Source organism: Eucalyptus grandis, chromosome 9, assembly GCF_016545825.1.
Source record: "Eucalyptus grandis isolate ANBG69807.140 chromosome 9, ASM1654582v1, whole genome shotgun sequence".
In the NCBI taxonomy this organism is placed as follows: domain Eukaryota; kingdom Viridiplantae; phylum Streptophyta; class Magnoliopsida; order Myrtales; family Myrtaceae; genus Eucalyptus; species Eucalyptus grandis.
Window position 1 is genome coordinate 33,774,336 of NC_052620.1, and position 12,135 is coordinate 33,786,470.

The window sequence follows — 12,135 nt, forward strand, 5'->3', positions numbered from 1 at the left end:
TGAAGTCCTCTGCAATTCCGCCGACTCCATCATTTCCCTTCCACTTTCATGTCCATCTCTAATCCCCCCATTCCCTCCTCCGCCTCCGGTCTCGACCCCCTCCTCCTCCCGATCGCCGCCGCCGCCCCCCGCCGCGCCCGCGCCTGCGCCTCTCCGCCCCCGCTCATGTGGCGAACCGCCGCCAAGCTCGCCGCCCTCGGGGCGCCGAGGCGGGTCCCCGCCGCCGCCGCCGCCGCTGTTGCTCCCGGGCCTACAGCTTCCTCGGCCTCCCGCAGGAGCCCGCGCCCGATTCCGGTAGGTTAGGTTGGGGTTTCCGGAGGTGCTCCCGCGCCGGAGCGGGGAGGTCTCGTCGAACGAGGATTTCGTGGGGCGGCCCAGCTTCGGGCTGGGGCTGACCGGGTTTTGCCCCAAGGGGTACGCGAGCGTGGCCGAGGCGGAGGTGGCGTCGTCGACGGACGTCGAGGAGGAGGTCTCGGTGGCCGAGGAGGAGGAGGTGAAGGAGCTGCTGGAGGAGATGACCAAGGTGGAGAGGAAGGAGAAGGTGTATTGGAATAGGCAGCGGAACTTGGCCGCCAGGGGAATGGGGAGCACGAAGTATCACCGGCTGAGGAGGAGGCAAGTGAAGGCCGAGTGCGAGGCGTGGCAGCGGGCGGCCAATGAGTATAAGGAGCTGTTGAACGATATGTGCGAGCACAAGCTGGCTCCGAATCTGCCGTATATGAAGTCTCTGTTTTTAGGCTGGTTCGAGCCTCTGCGAAATACCATCGCCGCGGAGCAAGAGTCGTACAGGTCGGGCAAGAGGAAGACGGCTTATGGTCGTTTCTTCGATCAGTTGCCAGCGGATATGATGGCAGTGATCACGATGCATAAATTGATGGCGCTGATGATGACGGGAGGAGAACATGGTCATGGCCACGCCCGAGTTATACAGGCAGCTTGCACGATAGGCGACGCTGTTGAGCAGGAGGTAACCCTGTTTAATCTATACTTCTATGGCGCGAGTTGTTTCGATTTTCGCGGCAATTTGGTATTCCTGAATTTCTTTTTTATTTTCCTTTTCAAATAAAGAACCGTTCTCAATGATTCTGTCAAGGTATGTTTGCATTTATATGGTAAGACATACTTCTCCCCTCTAGCCATGCTGAGCCGATATGTGATAATTGCAAACTACTTGGACCAACTTCAAGACTGTTGTTCATATCTAGGTTTTATAGCCCAACTGATTGCAGAATCTAATAACTTGTCAGTTGATTTTCCCATATTTTAATCTAGAAAATTGTGGCAATGCTCCTTCGAGAAGTGATGTTAATATAGATGCCCTTTTGTTTTTACTATCTGAGCCAACCATCTTCTTGTGGCTGTTGTTTTTAACTCATTTTCATTATGTTTATGGCATCAAGAGTAATGGAAGTGTCTGTCATCAATTTGTGATTGTGCCATGAAATGGAAGGTTTATGTTAGAAGTTTAGAAGAAATGAACGAGTGTGAGGTTTTCTGGGTACAACTGGCGACTCACAGGATGTTGGTGTGATATGGAGACTCATCTCACAACACCCAACCCCAACCCAACCCCAACCCCAAAAGCCGGGGCCCCACCCACAGCATAGGGGGTTTTTTTTTTAGGAGCAGTTTCTTTCTGATTATACATTACATCATCTGTATACATGGGAGTACTGAAAGGATGCAATCCCGTGGTGCATATGAAGAAATCAAACTTCTACTTTTCATGATCTATATATATATACCCATGCCAGCCAAGCCATAAAAATATGGTTCCTTTGGTATGCCAAAGGCATAATTTTTTTCTCCAGACTGATTGCTTATCATCATAGTTCTGCAATTTGTCAGGTTAAAATACAAAGTTTCTTGAAAAAAACGAAAAAGAAGAAGGTAAAAGAAGGTGATGAAGACAGAGGAGATGAAACAAAAGCTGCATCCCAGGAGCAAGAGAAGTTAAGGCACAAAGTCACTGATCTGTTAAAAAAACGTAAATTACCGGCAGTGCAGAAGCTAGTGAAGGGACAGGACGATTTGAAGCCCTGGGGGCAGGAGGCAAAAGCAAAGGTTCTCTAAGATTTTTACAGTCATTGCCATATGTTTATGTACTTGTGAAAGAATTTGTTGCTTGAGGACAGTAAGTGGTTATCTATTTCTTTTTCATGAACTTTGTAATAATGAGGTATTACACCCCTTTATTTCTCAGGTGGGAAGCCGTCTGATCGAGTTGTTAATACAAACTGCATACATCCAACCTCCTGCTAATCAATTGGCCGAAGATCCACCTGAAATACGACCTGCATTTTTGCATACATTCAGGACTGTTACAAGAGACACAAAGTGAGGATTCGTTTTCCTTTCCTTTTTGGTGATTGTCAATGTAGTCCAATCTTAAATAGGCATTTTTCTTTTCATCCCAGGAGTTCCAGCCGAAGATATGGTCTTATCCAGTGCGACCCATTAATTCTCAAAGGCCTGGAACGAACAGTAAGTAAATGCACTTTTCATCTCCCATAGGATAATGCTTTCACACTACTCATAGATTTTTCCTTGGGGAAAAGTAGTAGGTTTTCACTTGTGAGTTGCTATTGGGGCCAATCTTCTTCGTTTTAGGATTCAGAATAAGTTATGTTCCTTCATTTTCAATGAATAATATCTTTGCTATTGAACAGGCAAGACATATGGTGATTCCATATATGCCGATGTTGGTACCACCTGTCAAATGGACAGGGTATGTTTTTAATTCATGACAGTGATGCTGTCGAATTTTTATTTTGCAAAACATCTGCGTCTGACCAAAGCAATTTGAGTTCTTCTTGATTGCATGTTTCATTCTGCTTATCAATCGAGAGTTATAGTGGAAAATAACTCCTCTTAAGGGGAAGGTTTGTTGACAATGGCACTCATCTTTTCTTCCCATCCCAGTTATGATAAAGGGGCGTACATGTTCTTACCTTCTTCTGTCATGCGCACGCATGGAGTTAGACAACAACGTGAAGCAGTTAAGAGGGCCCCTCTCCAGCAACTTCAAACAGTATTTGAGGTTCGCAAAAGGCCAAATGTTATGTTGATTTAATATGACACTTATATAGAGGAATGATCCAGTAACTAATAACATCTTAGTGTCATCATGTTCATTGCACATTTCTGAATGTATGAAGAAATGTCTTCTCATGTTACAGCCCCTTTGATGACTATTCTGTTGATCAGTTGTTGTAACAAATTTTTCAGGCTTTAGATATATTAGGGGCTACTAAATGGCGGGTCAACAAAAGGGTGCTTTCTGTTGTGGATAGGATATGGAATAGTGGGGGCCGCCTTGCGGATCTTGTGGACCGTAATGATGTAAGTTATATGAACTTATTGCTAGAACATTTACTCTGCATGTAACCTCTTCCTTACCAGACCATTTCTGGAATGAACTCTCACTGGGAATAAGTTCCCATTCTTTTAAACTTTTATACAACAGATAGCTTTGCCGGAGAAGCCAGATACAGAAGATGAAGCACAGATAAGAAAATGGAAGTGGAAAGTCAAATCCACCAGAAAGGAAAACAGGGAGAGACATTCACAGCGTTGTGACATAGAACTTAAACTTGCAGTAAGAACACACTTTGCAGTCCCATTGAAAGAATAAAGAGAACAAAAACATTGCTTTTGCAATTGATGCCAGCAGTTACTTTTGCCTTACAGGTTGCAAGAAAAATGAAGGAAGAAGAGGGTTTTTATTATCCGCATAATCTCGACTTCCGTGGTCGTGCCTACCCCATGCACCCTTACTTAAATCATCTTGGTTCAGATTTATGTCGTGGCATTTTGGAGTTCGCTGAGAGTCGCCCCCTTGGAAAGTCGGGTTTGCGCTGGCTGAAAATTCATTTAGCCAACTTATATGCTGGTGGAGTGGACAAATTGTCTCACGAGGGAAGATTAGCCTTTACAGAAAATCACTTGGATGATATATTTGATTCTGCTGACCGGCCTCTTGAAGGAAAGCGATGGTGGTTGAATGCTGAAGACCCATTCCAGTGCTTGGCCGTTTGCATTAATCTTACTGAAGCTTTGAGAAGCTCTTCTCCGGAGACCTTTAGATCAAATATACCTGTCCACCAGGTGTGTGAGCAATCTTCCATTTATCAGCTGCTTTTAGAAATTTTCTGCCCTTGCAACTCAATGGGAAGACAAGCAGAAGAGATGTGATACTTCATGCACTACTTTGTGCATATATTCTGAAGGGCAAAGAAGCACTTGTTAGTTGAATACAAATTTTAATTGGTTTGTTCAAAATGTTAAGAGGAATCTAGGAAAGCACGGTACTTAGCATAAAAGAGAAGAAGGGAAATTGCAGTAACTGGAAGTGTATGGGGAGGAAAGTAGCCAGATTGCTGTACTGTGTATAAGAAAATTCTTTGATGTTTTTATTTTGGTGAAATTATTGTCATTACATCCTTTGTTGCTCAGTTTTGTAAAATGAATAACTTGAACCAAATTTAGTCATTTCTTTTGAATGATTTAAAAACTGACACTCATTGTTCCCAGTGCAAAAAATTACATAGCCCTCTCCTCTTAGAACAATGATTATATACTTGTCTATATTATCATTTTCTTGTTTCTCTAGGATGGTTCCTGCAATGGTTTGCAACACTATGCGGCCCTTGGAAGAGACAAGGTAATAGTTCTTTCCTTTTTCTCAAAGTTAAGTATCAAGTTCTGGTGTCTGCTTGTATATCTGTGCCAATAGAAGATAACTCTAGATAAGTCTTATATCCGAGAAGTAGTGTAGGCCGTATCAGTGTTATGGGTCAAATGGGACTACCAAATTAAAGCTTTATGTGCATTTTTGTCTGCTTTTGTACTCTCTTCTTTCCACTTTGGTTATAAATGATCAGAACCTTAATCAGTTTTAAGTTAAAGTTAGGCTTTGTTATGGAAGAATCTGTAAGATGTGATGGATATCGTGTTTGTTGTACTTCCATTAATCATGCAAGGGCGGAATCACTTCCTACTAAAGCAAGATATGCCATGATGTGAGGTGTTCATGTTGCACCTCGTGCCTCTCATTTTGGGTTTTCTATTAGTGCTTAATATATTTTAGCACATTGTATCACATCACCGAGCTGGTGAGAAGCCTATATACTTGATGGCAAGGACAACTGAGACATCAGAGAATAGGGATAATTCCTTTTGGTTGTGTTTGTTTATGCTCAATAATCCAAAATGACTATCACATCTCTGTTGCTTGCATATGATTATGTGATCTGGCTTTTTATAAACCCTAAACCTCTTTGAAATTAATAAAGGAAAATTTTGCATTCAGTTGGGTGCAGCTGCTGTCAATTTGGTTGCAGGAGAGAAGCCTGCTGATGTTTACTCTGGAATAGCAGCTCGGTAAGCCATTTTCATAGCCATGCAGCCACCCTTTTTACTCTGGCGATGTATTTAAGGGAGCTGCACTTTGTCTGTTAGCTACACATTCTGACCTGTTCATGGACAGTATCCGCCACTTCAACTTAAACTTTAATTAAACACTTTTTGTTAAGTTTCGTTGTTATTATAGTATGTTGAAAAAATTTAAGAAGTAGCTTATCGTACTTACATGCTGCCCAGCTTGTCTGCTAGAGATTATGCTAGGATCATCATTTTTCTAGCGTGCATGCTAGAAATTACGCTTCCTTAACAAGTTGCATTGCATGACGGTTGATTTTGGATGAATTTTGGAGAGTGAGTTGTACTTTCTAAATTGTATCTGACTATAGTGGAATATAAACTCTGTTTAAACCCTGAATATCCCCTCCTCTTAAAGGTGTCTATCAGTCCCTTTCTATATTCTCAGAATGAATGTCATCAAATGAACTAATTACATGTGTCAGAAGCCATGCTATTGTGTTACCGGAAAAAAAGAGGTAATTTTACCTTCAAAATCGATGCAGTATTCATTCACTGAGAAGATGGACTTGTATATGTGTAGACCATAATGGTGCAATATAGTTTACCCTATTTTATTTGAACCTAGAGATTTCTGGGTCAATCTGTACTTAATTACTTAAGTCATGGTTAGCTAAACTTCCATTTCTCTTGACCCATACATAACAAGTTATCAATGTCATGATGCAAGTAATAGTTCTAGTTGCTTGTTAAAACTGTTCACCCAATATGGAGCAAATGGGTAGCATCACCACTGATGATTTTAGTATAGGTTTGAGAATTTGTGGAATTGAAAATCAGGAAATGGAAGAAGGGGACAAAGCTTACTGTAAGTTTTACATCTTTTATTGCATTACAGTATTAGTATCAAGAGTTAACTGAACTAGTGTTTTCTGCTGCCAAGTACTTGATGCTTATGGGTCTGTCTTGTATCCTCCAATACATTAGAGGATCTGTTTAGGTACCTTAATTGTCACAATGAGTTGAAGAATAGGTTGAAAAGTTTTGGATAACGTAATTTTGAGGTGAAAATAATCTGATTGATGAATCTGAAGGATGAGTGTGATAAAATAGAAGTTCTCTACTTTTCCGCCTAATATTTCTTTCTCTTCATATGCATCTTTTCCCGGGTTCTTTTTTAATTAATTTTTTTGGAATATCTAGTGCAGTTATGGTTCAAAACTATTAGCTGGCAAATGTTCTGCTTCAGTTTTATCATTTTTCTGTTCCTGTCATCCATGTGCTCTCTAGATAAATACACTTGCAAATGGGATGATACAACGTTTCCCCTGTGCAGAGTACTTGAAATAATGCAAATGGATGCAAAAAAAGATCCAGCTGTGTTTCGAGATGCGTTGCATGCAAGAACCTTAATTCATCAGGTCAAGTTTCAACTTTTGGTTTGCCAGTTTAACTGGTTAACAATTAATTGTTCTGATAAAAGACGATCAGTATTTTATTATTCTAATACATTTATCAGTTAGATGAAAGATGATAGGATTGCTATTTAGGTATTTTTGCCTTAAACCTGATATTCTCTAGTAGTTGCTAGCTGACACTCATAATTGGGCATGCCAGGTTGATAGAAAGTTGGTGAAGCAGACAGTTATGACGTCTGTATATGGTGTCACTTATATAGGTGCCCGGGATCAGATAAAGAGGAGGTTGAAGGAACGTGGTGCGATTATGGATGATACAGAACTTTTCCGTGCTTCTTGCTACGCTGCAAAGGTAAGGGTGATTGTACTTTTATCTTTATTCAGTTTTGTTGCTGTGGTTGTTATGGAGTGAAGCTTGTTGGCTATTTGTAGTTATTTCAAAGCCATCTGAAAGAAAAATGAATTGATTGTTAGCTTAACATGGATGTTGATTGAAGAAAATAATGCTGTTGGAATGACAATGCTGTGACATTTGTGGTTGTGCAGACCACCTTAACTGCTCTAGGGGAGATGTTTGAAGCAGCAAGAAGTATTATGAGCTGGCTTGGTGACTGCGCCAAGGTCACCGTGTTCCTTTATCCTCTTCAATTTATACTAGTCTTTGTTGGTCACTGACTTCAAATTATTTTCACTAAGCAGATTATTGCATCTGAGAATCAACCAGTTCGGTGGACAACTCCCCTTGGGCTTCCTGTGGTGCAACCGTACCGTAGAGTAGGAAGACATCTCGTGAGTGTCTTTATCTCTGTTTCTTGGGAAAATTGCATTGGAAGTTGCAAAACTTGTCACGAAAGTGTAATCGAGTCCTAAAACTTTCAATAAGTGCAATCAAATTTTAAAACTTGTCACAAAAGTACAATCGAGTCCTAAAACTTTCAAAAAATGTAATCAACGGAGAGACTTAGATTGGACCAATGTGACAAGTTTTAGGACTTGATTGCTCTTTTTGAAAATTTTAGGACTCAAGTGCACTTTGTAACAAGTTTTAGGACTTTCAAAGAACTTATCTGTTGTATCTTTAATAAACTCGAAATATTCAAATCCCGATGTGAAGTTTGATTTCTGAACATTTGCAGGTTAAAACTTCACTTCAGATTTTGACATTGCAACGTGAAACTGATAAGGTAATTGTTTTTCAATATTCCAACCCCTTCCGGCTATGTGTAGAATTCCTTTGTTGTGACTATCTATGCATCGTTTACCTGTCATGTTGTACTCATCTAAACAAGAATTCTCACCATGATCTTGTTGGCTTGAGGATCTTTTTGAGTGCATAGAAATCCTAAAAATTCACAATTGGGAACCTGCCACTTGAGTATAAAGTGACTTGTCAGCAATAAGAATACTCCACTGGTGCTTAGCAGTCCTAGTATGATGATTTTGATGAGATGTAAGGGAATTCATGGGGCATTAAGTCATTGACTAAAAGTTCAGGCACATTTGACATTTCAAAGAACAACCAATCTTGCTGTTGAATGGCTTTTCCAAATCTTAAGCTGTTACAAAAAGATGTGGTTTTCTATATCTCCAAATCTAATTGAAGAAACTATCTTGGAGATTCTGCAGGATGTGTAGATCAATTAGTTTGAGCAAAATAATGGAATTCATATGATAGTCTTACATTTTCCTTAAAAGGATTGCTAGCCTGCAGGGCCATTCTACAATCGTGGTTTAATTGCTAAGTCATGAAATTGTGCATCATATAGCAATTTGAAAGTGCTTTTTTCTGGACCATTAGCTTGAACAGCAACTTAACTGAGGTTCCATTTTACTTTTCTCAATAGCCCATTTAATGGAAAGAATATGACAAACCAATCTCTCTCTCTCTCTCTCTCTCTCTCAACTTAGCTGAGGTTCCATTTTACTTTTATGAACAGCGCATTTAATTTGAAGAATATGATGAACCAATCTCTCTCTGGGGTGTTAGGTGAAGTTCCATGCCCTATTCCAGATATGCTTGCCTCATAATCGATTAATCATTTGAATGAGAAAGCAACAATTGACGTGTCTCTCATGGATTGCTGGGCAAGTACCAATCCCAGCAATTGTGTGTTTTCCAGTCTGGTTTTATGAGCGTTAATGTGGGCACACTGTCAATTTCTAGCCATAATAATGTTTACTTTTATTTTTGTTTAGTACCTGTGCTATTCTGTCTCCTCAATCCAGCTAGTCCCCTTCCATATTGTCCTGTTCTGCCATTGTCTGGCTAATATTTTGAGATAGTGTGGAGGTCGAGCCTAAAGGGAACAATCTGAAGTACCTTATGCCCTAGATTGTGCTAAAGTGAGGCATCATTATCCAGCTAGTCAAATTTGATCGATAACTGATGAAGGGGATGAAGTGGTTTTGGATTGGAGAAGGATATAGATCCACTGTCCCAAGCTATGTCGACTCTAGGTACCAAGGAAAATATGGGCATTAGTACTCAATGAAGAATAGTTAAAGAAGATCATTTCAGATCTCCACTTTTTAAAAATAATCGTATGTCGTTCAGAGGCCGAAAGTGACTGCTCTTGGCATCATTTTTGCAGTTTGGTGTTTAGTTTATGGTGGCTTCATGATATATCGCGAATGGACCTTTTATGCCTTCAAGAGAAGAGTTTTGGATATTTTTGCAAAATTCAGAATGATCAGATTTTAGGATTTCAACCTGAAACTTATGTCTTGCACTAGTTTTTGCCCTGTCTTTGCCTTCCTCCTTATGTCTGTGATGATCCTGTTGAGTTGCTGGTTCTTCATTACAGCGAGCGTTTTCACAGTTTTCAATTTTAGCATGATAAAAGTTGAGATTAAATTTGAGATCAAATTTTTTGGATCCTACCTTCATATTTTCTGGCTGCTGGTGATTATCTGTAGGTCCTGACCAAGCGTCAGAGAACAGCTTTCCCCCCAAATTTTGTGCACTCACTTGATGGTTCTCATATGATGATGACAGCAGTTGCCTGCAAGACGGCAGGGTTGAACTTTGCAGGTTTTCCCCTAGTCTTCCTTATATGTGACTTTTCTCATTACATATTTGCTACTAATGTGGTTTGGGCTATCAATTCATATGGTTGCAGGGGTTCACGATTCCTACTGGACACATGCATGTGATGTGGATGAAATGAATAGGATACTGAGGGAGAAATTTGTTGAACTTTATGAAACTCCGATCTTGGAAAATGTACAGTATCTTCCTTGCCATATACACTTGAATTTATTTGGTGGAAAAATGAAATATCTGCTTGGGAAAAAAATCTTTCCTCAAGAGTTTTGATCAAATTAATTAAACCTTTTTATAAACTAACATTAGAAGCCTTGGAATATTATCATCTCAGTTATAGGTCTGTTTTAAAAAAGCGCAGCATCTTGAAAGCCTGAACTGACCCAGGTGATCCAGTCTGATTTTTTCACATCATTCCCTGTAAAATTTATTTTTGGAATCCGGAGTTGTACTATTGAGCTAAACCAATTTTGATTGTTTGCTAATTGCTTTGCTGTTTCTTTTGTTGTGCACAATCTCTTGGTATTTTAGTAGGCACGCCAGAGTCTCACACTGCACTGAAACGCGTAGCACGAACTTGCTTAGTTGTGCATGCATGCCTCGAAAGTGGACACTTGTGTATGCACATCTGGGTAAGCTACATGTACATGTTTTCCACTCGTAGAGGAGAAATAATAAGGATAGTCATTTTGTTGGTTTGTCACCTGCAAAAGCTGAAGTCTTTTGCTAGTCAGAGGGTTCTCCCTTTGCACATTCTTGAATTGAAGTCGTTCTAAACATCGAAATCCAAATGAATACACTTTTCTTGTACATTCGATGAATGTAACCTCAATCATCTAATCTTCTTTATTTGGGTGCAGTTGCTGGAGAGCTTTCAGAATTCTTTCCCTTCATTATCTTTTCCTCCTTTGCCTGAACGAGGTGACTTCGATCTTAAAGATGTTCTCGACTCGGCTTATTTCTTCAACTAATCCAGCCTGAGGATTTCAATTTGTACTCAGCTGGCTTAGGCCTGTGCCCCTATGATAGCAGCCATGGTGCATGACACATATCACTATAGTTTGACTTGAGGGTTGTCAGAGGGTCTCCAGTAGGAGTTCTTGCATCATGCGATGCGTACATCTCATGTACATGTCTGGAGCCGTCAGATCTCTGTCCAATTATTACATAATGTTGGGCCTTGGTATCGAATCACATCAGACTTAACCAGATGTGAGCTGCCTTAATCTAGACAGCATGAGTTGGATCTTAAAACAATTAAAAGGTCAGCCACCTTGTATGCATGGGGATACCGACAGCATGACCACATACAAAACTTCCAAAGTGATGAGAATAGTGATCATGGGATGTCAGACTTGACTCAGGAATTTGCATCTTGTGGGGAATGTCGACCTCTCTTCAGCTAGCACCGTGGGTAAAATCCAGGTATTTTTCTAAAGAAGCCAGGTGATCCACAAGGATAAGAGAACTCGCCCTGGTTGCCTATGCTTTGAGATCTGTCCCGCTACCATCTGTAATTGTCAAGTACATATGGTTCTACGACTTCTTGTGGTGCTCAAGACATTAACCATCAGTCAGTCTCTCTCTCTCTCTCTCTCTCTCTCTCTCAATGTAAAGTGTAGAAAAAGGAGGAATAGGATTGTTGTTTCATGAAACTCAATTGCTTTATGCATATGTACAGAGGTTAACAAATTTGATGGCACAAGTGAAAATCCAATTTCTAGTTGCAGATGCCTTTTTCCCTTTCTTATTTTCTTTGACAAAAACGTCAGATGGCGTGGCATTGTAAACTTCAGCTCTCAGTGAAACCGCTGGGAGAACATTTTATGTTGATCTTTTCTGCCTGTCATTATATTTCCAGCCAATGCTCAGAGTGCTGGCTTTGATAGCCGGAATTCATTATGAAAACAAAAAGCAAGTCAACATTCTGCTTGACCGGGTGAAGATAACACAATCTATGGCTGCTCATAAATTCCCAATTTCTCATGAACTGCTTGCGAGTTACATCCAGATTGACCACTTTTTGGCTATTGCTGACTCTCGCACGTGTACCTAGCAGAGAAACATATATTTTAAAGGGCAATTTCAATCACCGTGCCCAATTCTCATGGCTTTGTGATTTCGGTCATAATTTAACTATTCATAGTAACTTGCATTTTAAGATTGAAATTACATATCTGATCAGTTTAAGATCAACTGCATGAAATCCATAATTCCTATTTATTTCATAATGCCCGGTAATAACCTGTTACATCGCATTTGACTTTCAACATGGTCGCTCACAAAGATGTACTC

The 12,135-nt window shown here is 40.3% G+C and overlaps 1 protein-coding gene across 1 annotated transcript; it reads left to right on the plus strand.

The window, feature by feature from the left end:
- Positions 1-165: 165 nt before the first annotated feature.
- LOC104419460 (DNA-directed RNA polymerase 2B, chloroplastic/mitochondrial) lies at positions 166-11,692 on the plus strand. The gene is made up of 20 exons (XM_039302556.1): positions 166-237; positions 299-967; positions 1,849-2,064; positions 2,204-2,337; positions 2,418-2,484; positions 2,670-2,728; positions 2,923-3,040; positions 3,229-3,342; positions 3,467-3,598; positions 3,691-4,107; positions 4,613-4,663; positions 5,312-5,382; positions 6,716-6,800; positions 6,997-7,149; positions 7,344-7,418; positions 7,497-7,586; positions 7,934-7,981; positions 9,714-9,828; positions 9,917-10,020; positions 10,701-11,692. The coding sequence occupies exons 1-20, from the start codon at positions 166-168 to the stop codon at positions 10,809-10,811; spliced, it is 2,901 nt and encodes a 966-aa protein (XP_039158490.1). The 3' UTR covers positions 10,812-11,692.
- The last annotated feature ends 443 nt before the right edge of the window (positions 11,693-12,135 follow it).

What these genes read in the sequence shown, in the direction of transcription:
- LOC104419460 (XM_039302556.1), top strand. Translation starts at nt 166, where the DNA reads ATGTGGCGAACCGCCGCCAAGCTCGCCGCCCTCGGGGCGCCGAGGCGG. An exon ending in ATCTTGTGGACCGTAATGAT is followed by an intron (nt 3,343 to 3,466) that starts GTAAGTTATATG and finishes TTTATACAACAG; the next exon opens with ATAGCTTTGCCGGAGAAGCC. An exon ending in ACATAGAACTTAAACTTGCA is followed by an intron (nt 3,599 to 3,690) that starts GTAAGAACACAC and finishes TTTGCCTTACAG; the next exon opens with GTTGCAAGAAAAATGAAGGA.